The sequence below is a fragment of the Sturnira hondurensis genome, unplaced genomic scaffold (assembly GCF_014824575.4).
Source record: "Sturnira hondurensis isolate 20B ecotype Veracruz unplaced genomic scaffold, ASM1482457v3 Scaffold0007406, whole genome shotgun sequence".
NCBI classification, from domain to species: Eukaryota; Metazoa; Chordata; class Mammalia; order Chiroptera; family Phyllostomidae; genus Sturnira; species Sturnira hondurensis.
Window position 1 is genome coordinate 3,285,660 of NW_028080037.1, and position 27,070 is coordinate 3,312,729.

A 27,070-nucleotide genomic window follows, 5' to 3' on the forward strand; every position below is an offset into this window, starting at 1 on the left:
TTCTCTTAGAAGGACAGAGAGACACATATTATATTCTTTAAAAAATTAAATTACAAGTTAAAACGGAAGTGTTCTAGATTTTAATAATTTTTTAAAATGTGCAGAAAACGTGATCTTTCAGCAAGCTGCCGTGCACACAGCAGATGGACGGCTACAGACCCGGACAAGACGGGGCTCTGCTGGGCGGCGGGGCGGCGGGAGCGCGGAGGTCTGTGACAGAGGAGGCGACTTCAGTGCAAAGCATCGCGTCACTTATGTCTGTTTACACGGCCGAGTCCAGGGCCAAAACCACAAGAGAGGAGAATACTACTGGTCATACATTTGGAGCTGATTCTGATCAGCTGCTGGTTCTAATTTAAATGTACGCACAGGTTTAAAAAAAGCAGGTGGTGAAAATAGCACTGTTGACACATAGGGTTCTCTGGCTCACGCTGCAGAGAGCTGCCCTAGCTTTCGGTTGTGGTCGGCAGCTCGGCAGGGAAGTCAGCCTCTCCCGGCTGGTGCCCGGCTGGTGCCCGGCTGGTGCCCGCACAGCGGAGAGTAAGGCCTCCTTCCTCACACGGGAAAAGTGTTTCTGACGTATGCGAATGGTTAACTTGAAAACAGACAAAACACAGATGTTTACACTAACTTTCCGTCTCTGCTCCCCTTGGGTAGGAAAGGGCACCCAGGAAGGGGGACAAGCCTCGTTTTGCTTTCAAGGTCAAGGATGAGGTGTGGGCGGCTGCTTCCTGCCTTCCACCAGGAGGGGAGACCTGCGGGAAGGAAAGGCAAAGTTAATACCCACCGTGCGGCCGGATTGCGTGCTCCAGGCTCCGGGCCTCTGGAACACTAACCACGTCCGACGTTGGTCGGCACAAGGCCATGTGAAGTTTTATAAATACGGGGACTCCTCAGCAGAGAGAGAGGAGGAGCAGGGGAGAGGGAAGAAGGGCGGGGGACTTAAGCTTTCTGCTTTCACCGCATTTCTTTATATGTTCGAGGCTTACTAGAAACCAACTACAACGATTAATACCTTTTAACTTAAACTGGACTCCAAAGAAAATGCGTGTGAAAGAAGGTTTGATAGCAGGAAACACAAATCAAGAAAGTGCTTCCTGGGTCAATACACCTTGTGCTGCAACGGGAAGCCCCATGAAGAGACTCTTCCAGCCGGTCAGATGACACGGGCTTGCAGGTCCCGATTTGGGAAGCTGTGTGCAGTCGCTTCCTTAGGTCGAAAAGGCTAGGAGTTGAGAACAAGGACTTTTTGGATCTCCGTTTGTCTCACAAGTGAGTGACATTTTACCCGGAGTACACTTGGAAGGCATGCATAAACAGGTCACGCAAAAGCGAAAGGACTGCAGGTCACACACATGTGCGGCCCGTCCCCCGCCTTATCAGTGTCCCCAGTTACTCATTAAATGCCCATTGAGACCAGAGGCGAGATAAGCAGAGGTGACTTACTCACGAACATTGGGCACTGAAGCTGCTTTTGTTTTTTCCAGTCACTGAGAGGCGTTTTTTGGAGCTGATTCTTCTGAGACTTCGGAGTTCTATAAAACAAGTCCCGAATTAGTAACCAGGATACAAAAAGCAGAAAATACTTAAGAAGCCTGTATGTGAATACAGCAGAAGTGCCTTTAAGAGACCTCAGGGAATTGATGGAACACAATGAAGGAATTCCATACAGCCGCCACCCACCCACACCACGAAGACACGTTGCTCCCCTCCTTGTGAGTGGGGCCCTCAGCCTGTTGCCGTGGGGCGGGGACGCTGTTGGCTTCACCGGGTATGTCGCGGCTGCTCTGGCTAAGGCCTGAACATGCCTGAGTCCGCGTCAGCCTGGACCCGGGCTCGGGGGTGAGCCCCCAGTGCAGATACCACTCACGGGTAACAATGACAACCCGAACCGCTCTGATCCTGCAAGTGCCCACTGAGGGCTTGTCGCACCCTTGGGCATTTGGGGAGGTACTTTGTTTAAAAAACAAAAAAAAGAAGGAAAGGGGAAGAGGATGCCTGAAAAGACACAGGCAGACGCAGGTGGTGAACTTCAGCTTGTGGGTGAGTCCCCTGCTGAGCCACTTCCTCCTCTGCTGGGGCCCAGCGCGCCCCCAACCTGGGCCCTGCCAGGTGCCCCTTGGGGCTTCCAGCCCCCTGGGTTTTCCACGTGCTGCCCCCTCTCTACTCAAGCGGCCTTCCCCCGCATCTCACGGTCCGGTGGATTTTATCTCACTCGCTGAGAAACACGATTCTAAAAGGGATCCACAGGCTCTGCCGGCTGCCACAGAACCACTGCAGACCCCAGACCAGTGGCAGGGCATCGGGCCCCGAGCTCCGGCCAGAACCCCAGCCCGGTTTCAGGCTGCGCCCCTCCTCGCCCTGCCCGCAGCCAGAAGCTGCTGTGGGGGAAGGTGAGGGGGCCAGCTACGCTGTGTTCTACTCTCCTTTCTCCTCTGTTTTTAAACTATTGGTATTTTTTAAAAATAGTTAACACGCTGACACCATTTGACAATAAAGATTACATACTCGTACACGATCTTACTCCCACCCACTTCTACACACAGAGGGTGCCAGGGGGAGCTCTCAGTACCTGGCATCCCACTTAATGATACCCCGGAAACACTCCACGCCCCAGACCTCCCTTGGTCCGTCACGGGGAGGTGACACTCCTGCGGCGGATGGACCATGGCGGGCAGGGGCTATATCTCCTGACGTGGCTGTTAGAAAGCAATGCTGCAGTGAAGGACCCGGACTATCTGACCCGCACGCAGGTGTGTCTGCATCGAGAGGTTCCCCAAGTGACGCTGCTGCGTCCAAGGGTCGGTTCTGCAATTTGTCTGCTGGCCACAGGGCCACCATCCCCGCCAGGAGAGTTTGATCACCTCCTGCCCCGCCCTGCCAGTGAAGGTCGAGAGTGTTTCAGAGAAAGGCTTGAAGTAAGACTTTTGTCTGTAGGAACAGACGGCAAAGCCCTGGGGAGGCAGACAGGCTGCTCGGAACTCTCCGGGCATCCCTGTCGCAAAGCTGACCAAAGGGGAGGAGCTTGTAGAGTTCACTGCCCAGCGGATTTCTGCTTGTTGTTTCCCCAGTGTGTCCCAAAGTATTTAGTAAGCCACTGGGAGACATTACATCCAGAGCCGGTATTTCTCCCAACCAGGCGCGGGTCTGACTAGCTGTGGGACGCCGAGCAAGGTGTGAGTCACTTTCCTGCCCTGTAAAATGAAAGTGCGCCGTCTCCTAGGCCGAGTGTTCCCTGACCTCCAGCAGCTCCGTGACTTTCCGGTCTCTACCCGAGGCCACCGTTTTGCCTTCTCCTCCACTCTCCCTGTCAGTGGCACTCGGGGCCTTTGCAGGGCACCCTATGTGGCAGGAACGGTGGGTGCCACGCCCGGGGATGCCCACTGGGGGAGAGGGGCTCCTCCACGGGTTCAGGGACATGCAGGGGGACGTGCCATCAGCTGCCACGTGCCGTGACTGTGCTCTGATGGAGCGACACCCACAAACCCACACAGCGTGCTCCGAGGACAAGGGCGGGAGCTCCTGACTATGTCCTGGACAGGAATCAAACCCCAGCCCTGGAGAAGAGGTTGAGCGAGGAGCTGGAGGCCAGGAGGCTGGGAGGGGCCTGTCGGCAGAGCACACTGAGTGCCGTCCATTCTGCTGTCGCCCTTGTGGGAAAGTGACAATTTGTTCCACCACGTCTGATGCGTCGTTAGGGAACAATCTGGGCTTGGTGCGAAGCCTGCATTTGCTTACGTGCGATTCTGTGCATTCTGTCTCGGCAGAGCCACGCCGAGTAGGAACACACACCCATGACCCCCAGCACCTCCCCCACCTGTGCCTTAGCATCGCCCATACCCCCTGCCACCCTCGGCAGCGACATCCCCTCCTCCCCACTTTCCGGTTGGTCACAGCTGCGACCTCTCCCGCAGGCAGACTTCGGGGCCTTTCAACCTGTAGAAAACTGTCCCGCCATTTTGATGACATTCCTGTCCTTTAAAAAAATGTGTCATGGACAAAGTTTCTGAGGCGGGTCATGCCCAGACCCCATCTTCCCTGCGCCGTGTGGTTTTGGTTGGCAGCTTGGCACGCACGGTGAGCTCCAGGAGCCCGGGTGCGCGCCACCCTGCAGCAGAGGGGCCGCTGGTGTCGGCGGCCAGACGAGGCTGTGACACCACAGTGCGCTCGCTTAGCCACCAGAGTGTCACACTGCACGACCCGCGCGGACTAACGCACTATGACTCTGAGGCAGCGCTGAGCAGAAGCAGTATGTTAAGACGTCACGACAACTGTGACATGGTGTGGGACAATCCGTGACCACCGCAGGGGAGAATGTCACAGGCATTCAGTACGACCATGGCCTGCTTCCTACATTCATCATTAAAGTGCTCTTTTTCAATCAGAGGTTAACCAAAGTAAACGTCTGTGTAATTTTTGTTTCCATCAGAATGTATGGATTTCCTGAATTCTATCCAAAAAACTCTGAGTAACGACCTCTCCCCAGGCCCTGGCCGGGTGGCTCAGTGGGTTAGAGCATCATCCGCATACCCAAGCTTGCGGCTTTATCCCCGGTGAGGACGCAAATACCAACAAGTGAACGCATCAGTAAGTGGGACAACAAGTCGATGTTTCTCTCTCTTTCCTTCTCTCCCTTACCCTCCCTCTCTCCCTTCCTCTCTCTGAAATCAGTAATAAGCTTTAAAAAATGTGCCCTGGCTGGTGTGGCTCGGTGGATTGTCAGCCTGCGAATCAAAGGGTTGCTGGCTCAGTTCCCAGCCAGGGCACACGCCTGGGTTGCGGGCCGGGTCCCCAGTTGGGGGCGCAGGAGAGGCAACCACATGTTGATGTTTCTCTCCCTCTCTTTCTCCCTCCCTTCTCCTCTATCTAAAAATAAATAAGTAAAACGTTTTTAAAATAGTGCCTGCCCAGCACACCCACAGACGGAACGCAGACTAGCGGTGGCTGGGGATGTGGGGGGGTGGGGTGGGGGGCAGGACAAGGCTTCTTTGGGATGATGAAGCTGTTCTGATCCTACTGTGGATCCGACGGCCGCACGGCCAGGTGACCACACCGGAATGGCCCAGCTGCGCAAGTGACAGGGTTAACTTCATGGTTCGGACATTAGGCTCGGAAAGCTGTTTGGAAAAAACCTTGTGACTTCAAAACACTTTCTGCCCAACGTCATTAAACTGCTTCACGAATGCTTCCGAGAGACTGTGTCAAGAAAAGAACCTTCTGGAAACCACCACCAAGCCCCTCTTGTGTGCACTTGGAAAGCTCTGAGGGCACCAGCAGTGAGTGCATGGGACACGACCCTGCTCACCTACTGCGAGCCATGCGCGACGTGTGTTGTTTCTGTGACACTGACATGTGAATGCATGAGGCGTGGTTTAATTGAACAGGTATGCAACCGCCTGCTGAAGCCTGTGGAGGTGAGCGTGTTGATTCTAAAATGCGGAATGTTCTAGGCCCAGGTCGCCTGTGTCCCGTGGAAACCGCTGCCTGGGACTCTGAACCTAACCAGACACCAGCGGAAGAGCCAGGCGGGGGCGCCGCCCTCGCCGCTTCCGCCCCACACTGCCTGGGAGGCCTGCGCCAGAGCAACGCAGTCGGGAGAGGAAACGAGACACAGAGAATTAAAAAAGCAAAACAAGCAATTCTTCTTCACAAATTCCATGACCGTCTAAGTACAAAATCCTAAGAATCTACAACTACTGCAACAGGTGAATTTAGAAAAGATGCAAATTACGGAAGCCAATCGTGGTTCTTTATACCATCGACTAACAATTTGAGACTAAACCTTAAAATACCTGGGTGCCCTGACTGGTGTGGCTCAGTGGGCTGGGTGTCGTCCCGCAAGGTCTGCCTCCCGGTCAGGACATGAGCCTGGGTTGCAGGTTCGGTCCCCAGGCGGGGCACACGCGAGAGGCAACCGGTCGATGTTTCTCTTGCACACGATGTTTCTTTCCCTTTCCGTCTCCCTCCCTTCCCTCCTTCTCTATAAGTAATAAGTAAAATCTTAAAGAAAAACACCCTGTACAGTGGCATCAACAGAGGAAATAACAGGAACAAGTTAACAGAGACGTGCGAGACGCCTGCGATGGAAACCACACAACACGGTAAGAGGCCGGAGGGAGACCTGAGTAAGCGGGGACGTGTCTGCTCTGTTCACGGGTGTCGAGTCCTCCCGAAGAGGAGGGTTCAATGGAACCACAAGGTCAGAGTGATTTTTTAAAAATCAAGCAGTTGATTCTACCGTTGCTGGGGACCTGCGAACGACCCGGAAGAGGCGAAACAATGTTGCTGAAGAAGAGCCCAGCGAGGATGTGCAGGGGAGCTCACTTAGAGGCAAGGAGGCGCCAGCAGCAAAGGCGTCTGGGAAACGTGGGGCCTCCGCAGCCTCAGGCCCGGCCAGCCACCCAGAACACCGCCCAGAAAGATGTGTCATGTCCCAGGAGGGCAGTTAAGGAATGTATGGGGTGTGGTGACTGCCTGATGTCGTCTGCTGGCTTAGGACTGCACTGTTCTCCCGGGGAGTCTGTGTAGCCATCAGCAAGTGGTGACCCCCCTGTGAAAGAGATGCTGTCCCGGGAGGGGTGGGTTCTTCCAGCGGCCACCCCTTGGGGCAGCGGCTTTGCCCATGTGGGTAACTTTCTCCGATTAAAGCCCTGTGAACTTGAGTAAGACATCACGTGTCAGTTTTTAGAACTAGTCCTGAATTTAGACGTCTGGGGCTCTCCTCCAACAGGACGGGTACCACGCGCCACCAAGACGGCCCTGAGTTACGTAACCAACACACTGTGGCACTGGTGTGTGACAGCCAGGTCACTGGAGCTGATCGGAGTCCAGAAAGGTAATCACACCTCAGTCCGGTTGACTCTTAACAAGGTATTTCAATGTTCCCGCAGACCTTTTTTATTTTAGTTTTTGGTCAGAGATGGCAAAAAAGTTTAATCAAGGGCTTTTTTTTTTTTAAAAAGTTTACTTATTCACTGTTTAGAGAGGGGAAGGGAGAGAGAAAAAGAGGGAGAGAAACATCAGTGTGTGGTTGCCTCTCACACACCCCCTACTGAGGACTCGGCTTACAGCCCAGGCATGTGCCCTGACTGGGAATCGAACCAGGGACCCTTTGGTTCACAGGCTAGCACTCAGTCCACTGAGCCACACCAGCCAGGGCTAATTCAAGGGCTTTAAAACACTCATATCTTTAATGAGGCACATAGCACACTCAAGTAATGTACCTGGAGGCTTAAATTTACGGCATCGGTTCCAAGCCCTCATCTTGCAGATTAGAAAACTGGGATCTCAACCATCCTGACCCCGAGCTCCACGTTCGCCCTGGGGTCCACGTTAAGGCTGCAGAGCCCGCAGAGCCCTCGCAGTGCTGCTGCTGCAACGCTACTGTGCGCGGAAAAGGCAGTTACCTTTAGCCTGTGAAACACGCCCTGGGGGATGACAGACAGGTCTAGAAAACTACCACTTTGCAATTCCTGATGACATAACAGATCGAAATAATACCAACAGAGGAACGCTAAAATCAGTTAGTGACCTTCAGGGGAACTGGATCCTATAAAAGCTCAAGCTGACCACCTTCTGAACTCCTGATGGAGCCGGACACCTACAGCAGGCTAGCTGGCCGCCAGGGCCTGCCCGGGCCTGCCCTGGCTGGCGGAGCAGGGAACGACAGCCTGGCCCACACTGTGGTCCGGCCCAAACAAACAAAAATCCAACTAAGCAGCTCAATCTAAATACCAGTTACAGGAATTATTGGTCGGGGGCGGGGGGGTGGGCGGTTCAGTCACAGTGAGGATAGAGTCAGCAAGACCCCAAAAGTGGGAGACCCTACAGGACAAATAATCCGGTGTTTCTTCCACGAATGAATGGCACCAGAGAAAAAAAATGGAGGACAAGAAGGCAGAAAGAGAACGAATAGGAAGAAGCGGGAACAGGGAGGGAGAAGAAAGTGCTCGGGGTTAAGAGAGACCTTAAGGGGCAAATACAAAGGCAAAGTAGAAACCCTGGCTGGAGAGCGATCAGGACAGAGTGAAAGGACACGTTCGGGAGACGTGGGCAAACCGTGACATGAACTCGTCATCGGAGGGTATCAAAGAACAATCATCGGTTTGGCTGGGCGTCCTCATCTGCTGGGGACAACGAGCGAAATGAGTGCTGGTCGGGATTGGCTTCTGAGGCTTCAGAGGCAGCCCGTGTGGAAGGGGAGACAGAACAGAAGCGGCAGAAAGCTGAAGGGCTGCGGCAGCCGTGTCCTCTCTGCTTCTGTGGGCATCTGAAATTTTCCGTAGCAAAACTGGTTTTCCGACCCCCAAGGATTTACATTCCTCTGCCCAGGTAATTAGAAAGAGGAAGTGTACGTGCAGTGACACCTGTGGAGTGTGCAGTCACCTGCAGTGACTTTTTCTTCCTCAAAACCAGTGCGCTAAGAGCAAAAACAAACACCAGTGTGCTACCCGAGTCCCCCAGAGACATAAAGAAACTTCCCCTCGCCGCCCGACCAGTGACAGACACCGCATGGGAGCACGCAGATGCCACGCTGGAGGGGGGGGGGGGCGGGCAAAGGAGAGCCAGCACGCACCTTTCTGGCGGCAGCGCCGCCGGGGCCCTCGGAGCTGATGGGGAGCAGAGTGCTCAGCTCCAGGTCTGTGACCATCTGCCGGGACTCCGCCAGCAAGCGCTGAAGCTTCCTCGTGGGAGAAAAGTCCTCCTGCAAGAGAGCACAGCGGGAGCACCGTGAGCTCCAGAGGCGTCTTCCAGTGTTTACGCGCACGGATGCGATGTGACAAACACAGACGTTAACCTACAAGAACACACAATACTTCTTTGACTGTGGGTCAATAACTCCCAGAATAACCGATTCCATTTATTTCTCAGAAGCCACGTGGCTAAATAACTGGATTTAAACAGACTTCACTACAAGTAATTAAGCAACATCCACATGATAAAGAACCCCAGGCAAAGCTGTAATTACAATGTCAGAATACTTGCAAAATGCAAAACACTGAAGGCGTAAAAGCTTTTAAAAATATGTAGAAATGTGCCTTCGTTGGCTCTTGTTTTCTTTTCCACCTTGGGATCTGAACTTTGAGGCTGCCAACTGCTCTCGAAAGCACCAAGACTAATTTTTTTCATTGAGAAAGGCTCCTTTCCAATTTTCCATAAACGATGATCACTACTGACCTGGACCTAAAAGATTTGTAGCAAACACCTGCTGGTGGATACACCCCGACGGCACACACACACACACACACACACGTGCAGAGACATGCACGGACAGTATGGGTGCCCAGCGTCACACACCACCTTGGGAGAACAGGTGCAAACATCGAAAACAGCGTCTCTCAGAGGCTAACAAAGGTGACAGGCAGCACTTCCCGTCGCACGTACGGCTTTAGGAAACTAACCACTCGCAGGAAGAACTGACCTGCGGGTCTCTGTGCAACTACCGTGCACAGCCCGAAGAGTCCCGACCTGCGTCCACCATGAAGTCACCCTGCGCGGGCAGGGACTGTACAGATCGGGTCGCACCTGGGCCCCTCTGGGAAGCCTGTCCCTGGGAGTCCCGCCCCCTTCGCAGCTGACCCCCGGTCTGCTTTCTGTCCCCAGAGGTTACTTTGCCTGCTCTGCACTTCTCTGTGCACACACTCCTCGTGTGGCTGCCTGCCCCGCACTCAGCACAGTCCCTCTGCGATCCACCCAGGCGGTGTGCTCGCACAGTCACTTCTTCTCATTGCTGAGGACTGCCCTGCTCCTGCCACAGTCTACTCTCCTGTTAATGCGTATTTGGGGTGCTCCTAGTCTTTGAGCCAGCACAGATACGGCTTGAGCGCTCGTGCGCAAGTCTCTGCGTGGACACGTTTCCACGCCGGTGGGAGTGAAACAGCTGGGTCACGTGGCAGGCCCCTACTTAGCCTCTGAAGAAACGACCTCTGAAGTGTCTTCCAAAGTGGGGGCACCGCTCACACCCCCAGGGTCAGCGAGGGGGCACCGCTCACACCCCCAAGTCCCAGCGGCTCCAGGGCCCAGGTGCAGTTGGAGTGGCCACGCTCTGACAGAGAACCGACGCTCAGCAGACGCCCGCCCGGAGCCAAGGCTCAGCAGACTCTCGCTGGACGCCAGCTCAGGGGGACCAAGCCGTGTGATGTCATTTCTGGGTGCGTATCCGTCGTGGGAGAAGCTGAGGCTCCAAGAAACCAGGTAACGTTCCTAAGGGCACTGGGCTGAGAGGGAGCAAAAGGGGAGATCTGAGCCCAGACCGGTTTGATCTCCAAGCCAGACATTTTTCCATGGCAACGCCAAACGTGACGAAGTTGACTCGAACTGTTTTCTTTCGTGAAAGACCTTCGAAGACCTTGTGTAAGAGGCTGACACGGGCTCGGTCACGACAGTGGCGGTGTGGGAACAACCTCGCGCCCTTCAGGGTGTGGGCAAGCAAGCAGTGGTTTGCTTGATCGACAGACTACACCCCACGCAACCACCCATGCAGAGAGACGAGGTCCACACGTGTCAGCACAGACGGACGCCGCAGAACAGGGACAAGTCGGAAAAGCCACGTTGCAGAAGAACACACAGTATTTTCCCATGTGTGCACATTTTAAACACACACAAGACAACAGCAGGCCGTGTTTAAGAATGGACTCTCGTGTCACAGAAGTGCGCAGGAAGGCGCAGCAGCAGCTTCAGAGAGTGCTCAGCCGGCAAGGGGCGTGGGGAGAGTGGGGGAGTCACACGGTATCTATAATACTTTCTTTCTTTAACGAGAAACACAAAGCAACTTTGGCAAAATGAAACATGTTAAATCTGAATGTTACACAACTGCTTGTTATAATCTACATTTTTTGCATGTTTAAGATGTTTATTAATTAAAAACCAATACATGGAGCCCATGCAGAGCCTGACGGACATCCTGCCTAAAGCCCACCTATAGGGCATTTGCAACCTGAAGTCCTGTGACTTACAGAAAACCGAGGCTCGGCCACAACGCGGCAGGTTAACAGCCGTGCCGGAGAACTCAAAGCGTGTGCGGAGAAGTCCCGCGGGAATGCACTGGGCGTTTCCACGTGAAACACAAACCTTTTCACTGGGCGACGCTGCATCTCTGCTCACTAACAAAATCTTAGGTGAGTTCTTTTTGTCAGCAGAGGACTCGGTCTCCGCCACCTTCTCGTCCTCTTGTAGGGCAGAGCCCAAACGGTGGGAGTGCGGGATGGCCACGAGCTCGCTGCGAGTGAGGAGACCAAACAGAGACAGATACCTTAAATCAGCACCAAGCACTTGGCACCGACACTCTTACACTTACGGTACCTCAACAGCACCAAAAAAGTAATTTCTCTTTTTTAATGAAGAAGCTCAAGTTTGAGTAGAACATTAAGGATGCGAATAGAACATTTGAGTGAAATATAAATTAATGCATACCCTTTGCAATAACTAAAACAAAATTCTTAAAGGGTAATGATAGAATAGAGAAATTTCCCTCCTCCCCGGTCCCCCCAATTGAAAAGACTGGGAGACAGAATGGACCAAAAGGGAGGGAAATTAGCCCAGGATGATCTGTAAAAACTAGTTTCCTGGTCTGAGACTGTTTCTGTCAATGGTGTTCGGAAGTCCCCCTGTGAGCATGGTGCGGCCCCCGGTGGCTCGTCTGTTCTGAGGTCTCTCCCCAGCGGAGAGTGAACAAGCCTCCAGGCTCCTGGGCCTGCTCTCGGCCTGCCTGCCTGGTTTTAAGCAAGTCTGGGGAATGGACTGGGAACTCAAAGGCAGGGCACTGGGTCTCGAAGGGGGCGGGTGACCGTGGGTGAGGAGAGAGAAACTCGTATCTGGGGTCTCCGAGAGGCATTCGGTCTGGGCACGCAGACAGGGCTTATCAGTCCCACCATCGGGGCGGAAGTGCCCCAGCAGCAGGAAGTGACCCACCTGTTTGTTTTTAAATAAAACATATTTGCCCAACTCTCACGACATCTGCCTTTGTTTTTAAGCAACTCCTTTGCCCCAGAGGCCGTCCTGGTTACAGACTTTCCACTGGAATCCAGTTCAGTCTGCGGAGTCAGAAACCCGGCGGCCTCCCAGGAGACAGGCTGCCTCAGACCCTGCCCATCTGCGAAGGCAGACGGCGCCACCCTGGCCGCGGCCCCCGGGGCGTTCAGGATGGCACAGCACACTGACCTGACGGAGTGGTGGCACTTCGGCACACCAGTGTCCTCTGTGCACACGCACACCGACTTGTGGCGAACGACCCGCTGCAGCTTGGCGGGCTTGAAAATGCTCATCCACTCCGTGTCAGACATCTGGCCCGGGGCCTCGATGATGAAGTTACTGGGGTGGCAGCACCTGAACCCGCACACTTCACTGTCACCCAGGCAGCCTTCACTTTTGTGGCAGCACGAGGCTCCCAGCCCCTCCATGTGGCCTTGGCATCCAGCATCCAGCCGTTCGGGTCGCTTTGTGCCGGGGCAGTCGGCCAGGCCCAGGAAGACGCTGACCTCGTGCCGCGGCTTCTCGTCGGCCTGCGGCGCCGGGGCTGCTGAGACCTGCTGCTCTTCCGGCGGAACCCCGACTCCGCTGCCTTTGGAGGGTTTTCCGTGGATCCTGCATGACGTGCTTTTGTTCTCCGGTTCAGTCGGGAGTTTTCCTCCCAGAGACCAAGACTTCTGTCTCTCCATCAGGTCTTTCGTGAACAGAGACGAGACGGCAACGACGCTCTTTTCCCCGAATGACGTGTTGACCTGCAGCCGTTTCTCTCTGCACCCCTCGCAGGAGCTCTCGTCTGACCTGATTTGCTGAATCAACGTGGCCTCAAATTTTTGGTCCTTCACCAGCGACCTCTGATTTTTCTCCCTCTTAACATCGACGTCTGGGTGGCTGCCTCTGAGGTCAGACAGACACAGGTCTCTGCTACAGTGGTGTTACAAAACCAGAAGTTAGGAGGTACACTGGACAGTATCATTCCCAATACTTCACCCAAACCTCATTAGTCCACCTGAACCCTAACAAGACCCAGGTGTTGGAAATTAAATATAAGGAAGAAAACCTGTCCCGTGTCGGGAGCCCAGGTGCAGCCTGCGCCCCCAGAAGCCTCTCTGACCCCCACGCCCTCACTGTCGCCTCCTCCCCGCACCCTCGCTCCCCGCGCACCCACCGAGCCCCACGTGTTCTGTCCTCTCCATGTTTACGTGCAGAGGCCCCTTTAATCCTCCCGGGCCCCGCGACAGACTCGGACACATACTAAACGCTCTGCACGTGTCCTTGACTGGTCTGACCTGTCCCTCCCTCCCTCCCTCCGTCAGCGACACAGCAAACACAGGCAGAGCCAGCACTGAGGGGCGATGCAGACCAGGGAATGGAGACCGAGTGGGCGGTGCCAAGTGTGCCCGCCACACCGCGCTCACAGCCGCACCGCTGACCTGCTGGAGACATGCGCAGCTGTGTACTGACAGCTGGCCTTCAGGTACCAATGACACATGTGTGTACAATAGAAATGAAGAGTACAGCATATGTGTGACAAACCTTTTAAACCTCCTTTAATGTTTTTTATGTCACACGGATCCAGGGATTCTGATCTGTCTGGGTCTGACCCCTCAGAAAACCCACCGCCTCCATCTAGGATGGCATCAGCCACTTTATGCTCCCAAAGAGCCACCTCGGAGCCCGGGTGCCTCCCAGTGGCAATGACGAACAAAATGGTGTGAGCGGAAAGGGCCCCATCATCCGCCTCACAAGCTCCGAGACCAGAAGTAACCGCAGAGGACAGTCTGACCCAAATTCCTAACTGGGCAGGTTGAGGCCGGTGGCCATGTCCCAGCCCACAGTGCCCTCAGCAGGGGACGACGTCTGCCTGAGTAGGCCTGTCCACTGTCTCCACCCCTCCTTCCTGCCCCTCCAAGGCAGCCCCAGCCCCAGAGCCCTCACTGTTACCGTGGTGCCTGCAGACCTGCTCTGTGCCACGTCTGTAAGAGCCAGCCTGGACCCATGAGCGTGCGAGAAGGACCTCTCGGCTTTCCCGCCTACCCAGCCCCAGCAAGTACCCTGCTCTGCCTCCTGCCCACCCCCTTCACTGACCACCAGTGGCTTTCCTGCAACTGCCTCACGTCTCAAACAAGCTGCAAAACTGCTGTTGTTTGGAGGCGCATTTGCGATCTTGCTGCCTGGCATAGGTCATCAGTTTGGCTCAAATAAACTCATAATAACTCTACAGGTCTGGAGGGTTCTTCCATCAACGAGGGAAAAGGAGCCGGTATGTCAGGGCCTCTGCTGACATGGGGTGCTGGGCTGGCCGGGCATCTGGTGGCAGTAGTTGCGGCAGGGATACAAGTAGGGACGCCCAGCAGCGGCCCTGGGAGGAAGGGCAGGGCCCTCAGGCGCACTGTCCGTGCCACAGCCGCCCTGCAGCCGCCACCCAGGGGGCAAGGAGCTCCATCCACCCAGGGCAGCCTTGGGGTCACGGGCAGCAGAAGGAACATCCTTGAACCCTGCTCCTTTCGGTGACCCCTCCGAAAAGCAGACTCGAGTGAACTGCGGGACAGTTATCGGCCCCTCCCATCAAACCACAGCTCACACATTTCCACTTTAACTTTGCGGAGACCCAGTGAATCCACACGCTGTTGTTCACTGCAGGGGAAAGACACCATCCACACTGACAAGGGGACAGGAAAACCGAGGGGGGGCAGAGCCGCCCCAGTCAGCTGGGCCCCTCCTGCAGCCGCGCCCCCCCTCTCCTGGGCGCACACAGGTCCCGCGCTTTACCAGCCCCCTCTGGCCCAGTGCCTACGGCACCGTGAGCACTGAACAAACGCACGGTTGACCCGTGAAGCCTTCTACGCAGCAGAGAGACCAGTAACAACAAATGAATTTCTTTCATCAAGTGGCTGGATCAGGATCATGTCTAAAATTCTGAGCCCAGGTCTCAGTACAACTGGGATTAAATGATCATTATTAGCTCCCACACATTTATTCCCTGCTGCCTAGGGGACGGCAGTAGGTATTGGCTGGCCCGCAGCAAGCGCTTACCAAGTGCTGACCGAACGGCGAAATAAAACACGAGACCCGAGTGACAGCCTCGTCCCACGTTACCTGGACTCCAGGGCCTTTGATTCCTCCATCTTGGAGTTATAGATCTGAATTAGTTCCTGAGAATTTTCCACATTGAAGTTAAGAAACTGCAGGTCACTCTGTTGTTTCACGTAAATCTGCCATAGACATTGATAAATCAACGTAAAGTGTAACAATAAAACTAACCTGAGTCAACAATTTGGTTCTTCCAAATGCTAAAACGGATCAGGCAGTGACCAGAGAAATATGGTACAACTTTTTGCTCTTATCTCTCCCCAGCGTGAGCACTGAGACTAGTTAGTGCCACCGGCCTCGGCACCGTTCGTGGTCGTAAAGAAGGCCCCACCTGCTGCACTAAGTGTGAAAGGCATTTAGCGCAGCCGGGATTCCCAAAGCCCCGCGAACAGAAGCGGCAGACAGAGGCTGTCCCTAACCTGACGTGCGCACGCGCGCACCCCCCTCCGGGCCGCAGGGGGCGGTTCCCGGGACGCACCTGCCGCAGGCTGTGCAGCTCCGCGTTCGTGCGGTCTTGCTTCGACTTCGCGATGTCCAGCAGCTCGTCTTTCCTCTTCTCCCTCTCAGCTGTGGGGGACAGGGGTGCCATCAGAATGGCTGTCATCGGCCCTATCACTACACGCTTCTCCATTTCCAAAAATTATACTGAGACAGTAGTAGGAGTAGAAAACATGTTTGAGAAATCCACTTAGCAAATAAACAAACTATTTCACAAACTGGATTTATCACGGCACTAACAAGTTCTAAATATTTTACTTAGTAAATAATAATAGGCTGGAAGAGCAGAACTCGGCGAGTCAAAGAGAGGCTGCGGGAACAGCCCGCCCACGGCTCCCCTCCCCCGCCCGCCAGCAGCGTCTCATCCAGGCCTTGGCAGGCACCCAGTTCCCCGGGCCTACGGTCTTCTTGGCAGACTGCAGAGTGCCCGGCACTCGAATGCTGATCCAGAGATTGTTAGAGACAGATACACAGATATAGGGATAGATGTGTAGAGCTAATCGGTATACAGTAAGATATACATACCGCTTTTACTTACGTCTTTAGCAACGTGACAGCACTTCTCCGCAGCAGCAATCCTAATAATGAATATAGTGACCTCTAGTGGTGAGAAACCACGCTTCCACATGAGATTCAAATTGTTTGAAATTTTTAAAAATAAAATGCTGTATTTGCCCTTTTAACTATAGAGATGTATTCTCTTCCTAGGGCAGGGCATTGTGCATAGGTGTGAGTAGACCAAAGATATGTTTACTGAATTTCTTTTTTTTAATTAGATTTTTTTGAAACCTTTTTTTAAAAAGATTTTATTTATTTATTTTTAGAGAGGAAGGGAAGGAGAGGAGAGAAATATCAATGTATGGTTGCCTCTCATGAGTCCCCTGCTGGGAACTGGCCTGCAACTCAGGCATGTGCCCTGACTGGGAATCGAACCTCAATTGTGTGGTTCAATCCACTGAGCTGCACCAGCCAGGGCGGTTTACTGAATTTCTATTGGAGTTTTATCTCCAAACCTATATTTTCCTAATACGATGCACCGAAATGAAAGCCTAACAGAAGCCCCCTGGCAGGGACAGAGAGAAGACCTGCGGACCTGAGATTCTCAGGCGGGAGCAGGACCGGAGGGGTTCTCACAGTGGGGCTGAGACGCCCGGCGGGGCAGGGAGGGGCCCAGTGGGGGGGGGGGGAGGCTGCAGGAGGCAGAGCAACTTGGCAGAAGGGGCCAGAGCCAACCCCCACTGAGACGCTTGCTTTTAAATCACGCTAACTTCATGCCCAACATTCTTACTTTAGGGTCTCAGTAATGTAACAAAACATGTGAATATTTCTTCAACTATAGTAATTATAGGTAATCTATTTGCAAAACTTGAAAAATGTTGAACTGCTCATTTTTATACAGCATTTGCTGAAGTATAAACAACCTTCTTTCTTTAATTCACAAGGTTCTTTCTTTTTTAAACATTTCTTTAGTTTTTAGGGAGAAGGGAGAAACAGAAACATTGGTGTGTGGTTGTCTCTCACGTGTCCCCACGTGGGTACCTGGCCTGTGACCCAGGCATGTGCCTTGACTGAGACTCCAACCAGTGACCCTTCGGTGCCCCAGTTGGCACTCAATCCACTGAGCCACGCCAGCCCGAGCCATAAGGTCCTTTCTTAACCCACGTTCCGTGGGAAGTACAGCCACAGGCTCGAGCCGGGAGGGTGGACAGCTCCTCTTACAGAGGAGGAAACAATCAAACAGGAGACAAGATAGCAACTTTGGACGCCCCTCTGGTCCTTCCCCACCCCTCAAAGACCTTAAAAAGAAGAAAGGGTGTGGCTCAGTGGATTGAGTGCTGGCCTGAAGACCAAGGGATCACTGGTTCGATTCCCAGTCAGGGCACATGCCCAGATTGCAGGCTGGGTCCCCAGTGCAGGGCTCATGAGAGGCAGCCACGCATTGATGTTTCTCTCCCTCTCTTTCTTCTTCCCTTCTATCTAAAAAAAATAAATAAACAGTATCTTTAAAAAAAAGAAAGAGAACACTATTTTGAGAGAAGGATAATTCCTTTAGCCTGCCACAGTAGCATTGTAGGAAGTTCAGGATACCCATATATGCGTACTCAGTCCCTTAAACTAATTATTTATTTTTACCAGTAAAAACCAATTCATCGTGCAGGCAACTATTCTCTTGCTTCAGGCGAATGATTTCTTCTCGTTGTTCATTATTTTCTGTTGTCTTTTCATTTAGATCCTCTTCACAAATAGAAGAAAAAGAAAATTCTCAAATAATCACTAGTTCACAGAAGGATACACACAGTGTGACTACCTCTCACGCCCTCAGCATTCCCCGCCCGATTAACAGGAAGTCCTGTGGGGTCTGCAGCCAGAGCACGCCCCCACCCAGCAGCTCACTGCACCTGGCCATGACCCGGGCCGAGGCTGCGCTCTCTCCCCTCTGCCTGGTCCCTGCAGGACCCCTGCTGGCTGTCCACGGGCAAGTAGGCTCTCTTTCCAAAATAACCGCCCCACCCCCAGCCACCTAGAAGCCGTCCTACCACACTGAGCGTGAAACCCCACCTTGTGGCCCCAAGCCCTCCTGGCCTGGCTCTGCCTGTCATACCCCCTCCTCTTTCCTTCTGTTCCTAACCCACCTGGGCTTCTGCCTCTGCTGTTCCTCCCGCCTGGAAGGCCCCTGGCCCCAACCTTCATGTGGCCAGCCCTTCCCATGACCCAAATTTTTGCTTAAATGTTCTCTTCAGAGATGCCCTCCCAGGCCACCCAAAGCAAGTGAGTCTATTTCCCTCCTTCTCTAGTCCACTATCCACTGCCCCAATTTTCTTTTAAAAATAGTTTTTAATAAATATTCAATTAACCTTACCTAGAGCAGTCACTTAATTATTAATCGAATGCCCACACTGTCCCCCAGGGGCCGTGTAGTTCGCTGCAGACCCCCACCGCCAGGGGCTCACCGCGTGGTTCGGGTTACAGCTGAAGCCACGGTGGAGGCCGACCCAGGACTGGCCGCCAGTCAGAGCACCAGCGAGGCAGACTGGGGCTCTCAGGTCAAAGTGACCATGACGCACTCACGGGACTCTGTCAGCGCCGCTGAGGCTCTCCCTGCGACGGAGGTGGGGCACTCCCGCTCTGACGGGCTGATCCCACAGTGGGGAGAGGCCAGAGGAAAGCGGGCCCACCTCCACTGCCTCTTCGGGCAGACTCGGGTTTGGACCCTACCACTTGTACCCACGCTCAGGCACGGGCACTAACTTATTCGTGTACCTCCCCTTCGCTTCGTAGGAAGCTTCAGGGACCACTGCTCAGAAAGGACTGTTCACGGAGCCGCCAGGAGAGTGGAAACAGAAAAGGAGAGTGCAAAGGACTTATGTGGACAACCCATGGACAGGAACTAAGGGGGAGGATGCTGGGGGGGGATGGTGCAGGGCAGAGGGGGGTCAAGGGGAGAAAAAAATGGGACAACTATAACAGCATAATCAATCAAATATTTTTAAAAGGAGAATGCAAAGGAATTTTAAAAAATAAAACACGCACCAAAAGCCCCCAGGGCAGACTGCGTCCTTGGTGGCCATTCCTTCCTGCTCCCGAGTTCTTCCTCCTCACCCAGGCAAAAAATGCACGAGAGAAACATCCATCGGTTGCCTCTCGCAACTGAACCAGCAACCTTTCAGTTTGCAGGCCGGCACCCAGCCACAGTCGGGCCCACTCTCAACCACAAGACTAAGTGGACCTGAATGAAGGAATATATTCCCACGACCAATGCTTGAATTTATGTCTCTTCCTTACCTTTCAGCTTATTGACTTCAACCTTAAGGGTCTTCAGTTTCTGCTTGTAGTCTTGCTTTTCTTTCACGATACAGGTCTCCACCATCTTAGCGTCACGTAAGGCGTGCTCTAGCAGCTTGAATTTACCCGAGCAGTCCGCGATGTGGTTGACGGCCTCAATGATATCTTTGTCCTAAACACCGAATTTGAAAGCTGTTACATGAGACACTCAAGTCCCGGGGACCTGACATGAGAGGGTCCCGGCTCCCAGGCTCCATCCTAAGCACGTCCACGGGTGACGCACTCAGCCTGCACAGGAACTCCCTGAGGTGGGCACCGCTGTTACCCCAGCCACAGCCCGGCCAACGGTGAATGGCGAAGGTCACGCGACTGGTCAGTGGGGGACCCGCCCGCTGGCCCTGCCCCAGGAGCGGCCTGCCATAGCCTACTGCCCGAGAAAGCTTTGGACCAGACGCCCAGGGAAAGTGCAGGAACGGGAGACCGAACGGCCCGTGAGGGGCCTGGTTCAGAGAAACCCCACGCTCAGCCAGCTCTCCCCTCCTTTCTTTTCAGCCAAACTAGAGACCCCAGGCCAGACCCCAGACCTACCCTGATCAGAGCCTCTTACTGTTGAGGTAGGTTTTTAAGTACTAAAAGGTATCTGCCGGTTGAAAAGCAATTCGAACAATACCTAAAAGGATACAGTATCAACGGCAGGTGCACGTTCTCTCCCTCCCGCGCTCACATGAAGTGACTACGGTCAGCAGGCTTTCCTCCTACCAAGGACGGGCTTTCTGCCCTGCACACAGGCGAGCCCGGGAGACGCCCCCCAGTCTGCGCATCTCCACTGGGCGCAGCGATGGCGAAGAACAGAGCTGAGCGGCCCATTCGGAAACTGAGGGAACCGTGCGATCAGACCAGCAGCAAAACACCCAGCAGTCCTACCAAGTCCACGGACACAAATGCCATCAATCCCTGTCGGCCTCGTCACTGGGACCACAGCCTTGCCAGGGAGTGTTCCCTGTGATGGCAGCCACAGCGGCCATCGGAGCCACTCAGCTGGTCACCGCTTCACTGGAGACAACTCTGCGGTTTTGGGTGCCTTCCCTTTAAGAAAGCTCACCCCTGATCACTTCAAAACAGAAACGTGGTGGGAAGAATCATGTGTGAGCTTCCACGTGTGCCCCACGGCACCAACATCAGCCCACTTGCCGAACACGTGTGTTGCCGCCAACAAGACTGTTCCCGGTGTGCTGGAGGCCAAACACACACCTGCTTGATTGGTAACAGGTTTTCCCTCCAATAAAAGAAACAAAACATTAACCAGCGTTCTGATGGCCAGGGCCTGACAAGGGGTCACTTGGAAGAGTGCGCCAGACCACGGGCTGCATAAGAGCTGGACACAGGGCCCGAAGGTGGACCCCTGCCTCCTCTCCCAGCTCCTGGGGCACCACCTGGACCTGGTCTCCTTCGTTTCTAAAATGAGAAGTTAAAAAGAGCCACACTGGCAGCCCCCTCCAGCTGCACAGCCATGCGATTTAAGTGAGCCCACGCGCGTGACTAGACCCCGAGGCCAGCGGAGCACCCGGCGAATGGAGGCAGCCCCCCCCCCCCCCGATCACCTTCAGCTTTATCATCGTGGTGAGAGCCTGTTCTCGAGCCTGCAGCTGTCCCACCTGAGCCGACAGCTCCACCAGCGTGTGGCTGAGGTTTTCGTTTCTAGCCTGCGAGGAAACAGCACGTGAGTACACAGGCGTGCGCCACACAAACGCTCTCGGTGCAGCCCGCAGCCTCGCTCTGGGCTCGTTCTTCTGTTTCGTTTTTTCTTTCACACCTTTTAGTAACAAAGTGGGCTAAGTAAGCAGTCGTGAAAAGGAATACTGAGCCCCAGGCGCTGTGGCTGAGTGGGCTGGGCAGCAACTCGAAAAGTCACCGGTTTGATGCCCGGTCAGGGCACGCGCCTGGGACGTGGGTTTGGTCCCGCTGGGGCACGGAAGGAAGGCGGCCAGTTGGTGCCTCTCTCCCTCTCCCTCCTGTTCGCTCTCTGTAAAAATAAAAATCAACAAAGAAAAAGAAAAAAAAAACACCAGAGAGTGTGCGTACCCCTCTGTCCCAAACACAGCAAGAAGGTGACTGTCCACCGCCGGACACCAACCGCGCTGCGACCCGGACCCAGCCCCCCACCCGCAGAACTGTGAGGAAAGAAGTTTCTAGTGTTTAAGCCTCCCAGTCCACGATTTTTGTTACGGCAGCCTGAGCTGACTGAAATATTCCCGTTTTTCAACTGAACAGATCTATAGATTCTAGAATAGTTTTTGCTTAGTTTACAGCTAGAAACTCTCTAGTAGTCTAAAAAAAAGTCATGAAAGAAAAAAGGCAGAAAATAAAAGCTGTACTATGATCATGAATTATGAAGACGCATCACCTCACTAAGACCTCCACCGAACGTCACTGAAACAAGGACAGAAGCCTAGAAGGAAAATGGCTTTCTCTCCGAGGTGTTCATCTCCGATGACTGACCAGTTACAACTGAAAACTGAAAAACCAGTGCTACAGGTTTTATTCCCAATACGCCACTAACATGCGGGAGATACCTGTTCATCCTATCAGATAAGACATAGTTCTTTCAAAAGCATAACTGGAAGCAACCAAAACTTGATGGTATGACCTCAGACCTTGAGAAAGGCCTTCCAAAATAACACAGTGTTGATACATGATAGACGCTGCTGAACCAGATGGCCTAACAGTTCGAAAAGGGCTGTGATGGAGCTCTGTCTCCATGACAGACAATGAACACAAGGCTGTGATGACAGACGGATATATTTTCTTTCTTTCTTTAGTTAATTTTAGAGAGAGGGGAAAGGAGGGAGAAAGAGACGGGGAGAGAAACATTGAAGTGAGAGAGGACATCAGTTGGGGTTGCCTTGCAAACACGCCCCAACCAGGGACCAAACCCGCAGCCTAGGCATGCACCCTGAAAGGGAACCGAACCTGCGACCTTTCCATTTATAGGATGAACCTCCAACCAACCTTGACACACCCGTCGGGGCTGGGTGGATGTCCTTTCTTACACACATGCTTGCATTTTTAATGCACACACTTAAACTTTCAGCCACTGAAACCCAACAGAATTTGGGCCAGTGAAGCCTGGCACAAACAAAACCAACCTCGAGGTCCTCAGAGAGGAGAGACGAGTGGGTGGCCTTCTGGGCCATCTCCTGCAGCTGCAGCTGGGTCTTTTGAAGGGCCGTCTGGCACTCCACCTGGCTCGCTTCCAGGGTCTTGACCTTCTTGGTGAGCGACCTGATTATTTCCGTTCTTTTATGCAGTTCACCTGAGGGGAGGTTCATCAGTAACTCGGCTGCAGTCAGAGCTGACGCTCAAAATGCATTCTCTTCCAACACACGGTTAAACAGTAAGTGTGCTAAAGAATTCTTTACAAGATACTTCTTTTAAAAGTTTTTATTATGAATGTGTGATCCTGTACCCAAGAACGTTTCTGTCCCAACCACCGTCCTGATCTTAATCATTTCCTTGCTTTTCATTCTAGTTCTACCTCCGATAACCACCTCCCTGAAACCGAACTTCTTCCCGTGGCATCACCTTCACTATCACACTCGGGAGTGGGTACACTGGGAACCCGTTTTGCCCGACCCTGCATAGTTTAACGTGAACCACAAACAAAACTCTACGAATTCTTCCATTTGCTTGTCTCACTTAAGACTGTGCCCTGGGACTTACCCATGCTGTCTGTACCCTCTGCCTGTCCCCTGTCATTGCTATATAATATCCCATTGTAGGATTATACCGAACTTCATCTATCAGTTCTGCTACGGGTGGCCACTTGGGTGCTCTGCCTTTGCGGTCACCTGAGCAACCCAGCTCCGAACGGTCGTGTACGGGCATCTCTGTGCATGTTTGCCCCAGTTCCTCCAGGGCCTGTCACTCAGGTGTGGTCCTTGGACCAGCAGCACAGACACCACCCAGCGACTTGTTAGAAATGCAGACTCTTAGCCCCACGCCCACCGAGGCAGAATCTCCTCTGTAGGACAAGGTCCTTTGGTGCCCCGGGCGCACACCGACGTGGGGACGCTGGGCCGCGTGCTGTGCGTGCCTTTACCAGAGACCGTGGGGCGATCTGTGGAAGCAGGGGCACCAACCCACACGGCCACCAGTACACAGCCCTTGGCTTCACGCTCTTACCACTAACTGGTAACTGTTTGCCGTCTAGTAAGTGTAAAATGGTATCTCATTAGGGTTTTAATTTTTATTTCCCTAATTACTAATGAGAATGAGAGCCTTTCTATGTATTTATTGGCCATTCAGTTTTCCATGAAATACCTACTGAAGTTTCTCATTTAAAAAATCAGAAACTGATGCCAACACATAATCTGCAATCTCTGTTCTTGAATATGCTCGCATTAAAGGTTTAATATTATATCACATCTAGTGTGGACCACAGTGAACAGTGTATGTGGATGTGTGTGGGTGGAGTGGTCAGAGGAAGCCCGGGCAGCCCCCAAAGATGGGGGCATGTCATGTATATGTGCACTGTGGTGTTCGCAGGTCGCTTTGTGAGACATGAGTGAAAAAAGAATGTGCTGTAAGTTCTCTATCTCCCAACCAGACCCAGGGCTCTCCCCTCAGACACCCCAGTATTCCTCTAGAGTCAACAAAATACTCAGAATATTCAGAATATTGAGCGTATCACTAAAGGGGCGACAATTAGGATACAGAGCACAAAAAGTGTTTGCGAGCCATTTCTGCGACTGCTACCATCGTGAAAGGGGACCACTTTAGGCACTTCAGATCAAATTCAGCACCAAAAGTTCAAAATCTTTGAGTCAGTTCAAGAAAAATGGCTGGTCCTACGGCATCTTTACTCAGGTTCCAGCTCAGAACCGAGTTCCTCCACATTCACCCCGCACTCCCAGTGAACCGGTGCTCTACTCCGTCCCTCCCGCTGTGGGTCACACTGCATCTGCCTGTTCCACTGCCCTCAGTGGGACCAGACTCCAGCACGGCAGGCGCCGAGCGGGCACAGGCCCCGCTGTGCTCCCCGGGAGCCCTTCCGGTGAGCGCCAGCAAGGGCGCTGCAGCTGTGGCCTGCGTGGCTGACCTTCCAATTTACCGCAGCGCTCCTCCAAAGTCAGCACTCTCTGCCGGTCCTCCTCCCAGGAGAGCAGCTGCCTCTGGTGCACCGCGACCATGTCATTGAGCTCTCGATCGCGGTCTTTCAGTTCTCCCACCAGCAGCTGCAGCTCTTTCCGCTGCTTCTCGATGGTGGAAATCTCAACTTCCGACCCGATGTTCTAGTCACAGAAAGTGGTTTCACATCAGAATAAAGCCAACCAACAGCATCAATCAGCCTAATCAGACCTTCTTTTGCTGCCAATTCAAGGTAGTTTAAATTACCTAAGTTCTTTTCACTGGTGATAATGCGGCATCAGAGTTGTGTGTATTCAATAACATACATAAGGCGTCCACACCTGCTGTGCACTGCTTCTATCTCTTGGTCACACCACGCACGCCACTCGAAAAGTGGGACCATTTGTAACACCCCCACTGGCTAATCCCAGGTGGACCCATCCCTACATTTGGTTTCCCTGCAGTCAGCTCTCCCCTGGTACCAGTCAGCAATGGAACCCCTCCCCCGGCCTCAGCAGTTCTGGAACCACCAGGGAAACATGCAGTAATTACTGGTAAACTGTAAATAATTCTCATTACCTCTACATGTCCACATGTACTCTGTCTACCAGGAACAATTTAATATTGTTAGAACTATTTGAACTGGTCCAAACTCAACATACCAACCGAAAACACAAATTCTGTAAAGGAAAATTTTGAAAAATACACAGAAGACAGAGGACAGTACAATTTACTTGCATACGCTCAGAACCCACGTTCTGCCATTAAGATTTTGCCACCTGTTTCAATATTTTTTTCTTATTGCTGATAAAGAAAAAAAATTTTTGCCCTGGCTGGTGTAGCTCGGTGAACTGAGCGCCAGCCAGCCTGAGAACCAAAGGGTCACCAGTTTGATTCTCAGTCAGGGCACATGCCTGGGTTGCGGGCCAGGGTCCTGGCCGGGGATGCACAAGAGGCAACCACACATTGATGTTTCTCCTCCCCTCTCTCTCTCTCCCCTCCTCTCACTCTAAATTAAAAAATAAATAAAATCTTTAAAATAAAAAAACACATTTCACTCATACATACTTCAGTATGCATTTCTAAAAATGAACATTTTCATATAACCATAATGCCATTTTCACATCTACCATAATTATCTACAGTATATTCCCTTTTAAGTGCACATTATTTTAAAGTCTAGTGCAGGCAAGTGGATCTGACCACAGGGAGAGTCCAGAAGCAGCCACCTGGGGGCTCCATACAACCTTGGGCAAGTTACTTCACTGAAAATAAACCTTAGTTTCCGCACCTGTAAAATGGTAACAACAGCGCTGTGACTTCTTAAGAGTGTCGTGCGGATTACACCAGACAAGCTCTGTGAAGCACCTCACACGACTTGCCAAATCACAGGCACTCAACAAACACTGGCTCTTATTAAGACTGTAAGTTACACTTCGACAGATGGCGCTGTCCCCCTGGATGAAATAAAGAACTAAATGTGTTACTTTAAGAATTCTATCTTAAAGACGGGAGCCAAAAGTTCACCAGAAGCCCAAGTATATCGTATCATTCCGACTTTCTGAAAAATACGATGTGTAAGTAACAACAACGAATGAATCAGTTATTAGAAACTAAACACAGAAAATGGAATGTGGAGTCAGGGGATTCCAAATCATAAGACTTGAATTCCAGTCTTTGGTAGGCCATTCATTCGTTCGTTCACTCACTCATTCGTTCAACCAGTATTTACTGGGGATACAGCGAGGTGCGCGCTGCAAAGAGTATATATTCAATACACTCTAGGATCGGGCAAGAGGCAATAGGCCAAGTATACAGAAAAGTTCATCTCATTGTATACCGATTAATGCAAACCTGGGACAAACCCTTTCAGGGCTTTTTTGGTAAAATGGGGCTCCTGTGGAGTAAATTAAGGGCCGCGAGCCCGGTGGCGCAGAGAACAGCGGCTCTACCAGTGCCCACTGTGTGTCGTTAAGACGCCATCACCTGGTCCCGCCACTGGTCTCAGCGTCTGGACGGGTAACGAGTTTCTTTTAGGACAAGGAAACGGACGTGATGCTCCGTTTTTCCTCAACGACTCGGGTACTGCTTTAAATTTGAAGCAGGAACCCCGCCAAACGTGCACGCAGCGCCCCGAGGTCGCACCCCGGACTAGCCAGCAGCCTCTCACCTGGCGCCCGACGAAGAAGGTCGCCGAGGGGTTCATAGGTGTTTCCTCCGCGCCCGGAGAAAGGCGCTGAGCGCAGCGTCACCTTAGAAACGCCATAGGCGCGCCTGCCCGGAGCGGCAGGGGAGCCCCGAGGCCCCGAGCCCCGCGCCTTCCCACCCAAACCGCCCGCCAAGCCGAGCGTGCGGGAGGGGCGGGGGTCCAACCTACTGGGTCGTCCGGGCTGAGCCGACCCCACTCTCGCGAGACCGCGGCTGCCGCGCGACCCCTTGCGGGAAGCTGGCTTCCCGCGGACCATGTGCGGCTTGGCGGACACAGCTCTCCCGACTTTGGTGCTTCCAGCTCTGGGCCCAGGGCTCGAGAATGGTTCACCTGGGGATGTGCAATCCATTATTCACCGTCCGTCCGCAAAAACCGGCTCTTTACAATTTCCCAGTA

General features: G+C 53.0%; 1 protein-coding gene across 3 annotated transcripts; it reads right to left on the bottom strand.

The window, feature by feature from the left end:
* Window positions 1-26,781, bottom strand: CCDC62 (coiled-coil domain containing 62). 3 transcript variants are annotated; one of them, XM_037051970.1, is made up of 13 exons: window positions 26,636-26,781; window positions 24,437-24,629; window positions 22,485-22,651; window positions 20,940-21,041; window positions 19,339-19,510; window positions 17,689-17,790; window positions 15,536-15,624; window positions 15,064-15,179; window positions 12,160-12,885; window positions 11,071-11,218; window positions 8,576-8,704; window positions 1,447-1,535; window positions 1-755 (listed from the first exon to the last, which is right to left on the bottom strand). In XM_037051970.1, the coding sequence occupies exons 1-12, from the start codon at window positions 26,669-26,671 to the stop codon at window positions 1,488-1,490; spliced, it is 2,028 nt and encodes a 675-aa protein (XP_036907865.1). In that variant the 5' UTR covers window positions 26,672-26,781; the 3' UTR covers window positions 1-755; window positions 1,447-1,487. The 3 variants fall into 3 exon arrangements, with proteins under 3 accessions (XP_036907865.1, XP_036907864.1, XP_036907866.1); XM_037051969.1 differs by having other exon boundaries at window positions 12,160-12,888; XM_037051971.1 differs by lacking the exon at window positions 17,689-17,790 and having other exon boundaries at window positions 12,160-12,888.
* Between the last annotated feature and the right edge of the window lie 289 nt (window positions 26,782-27,070).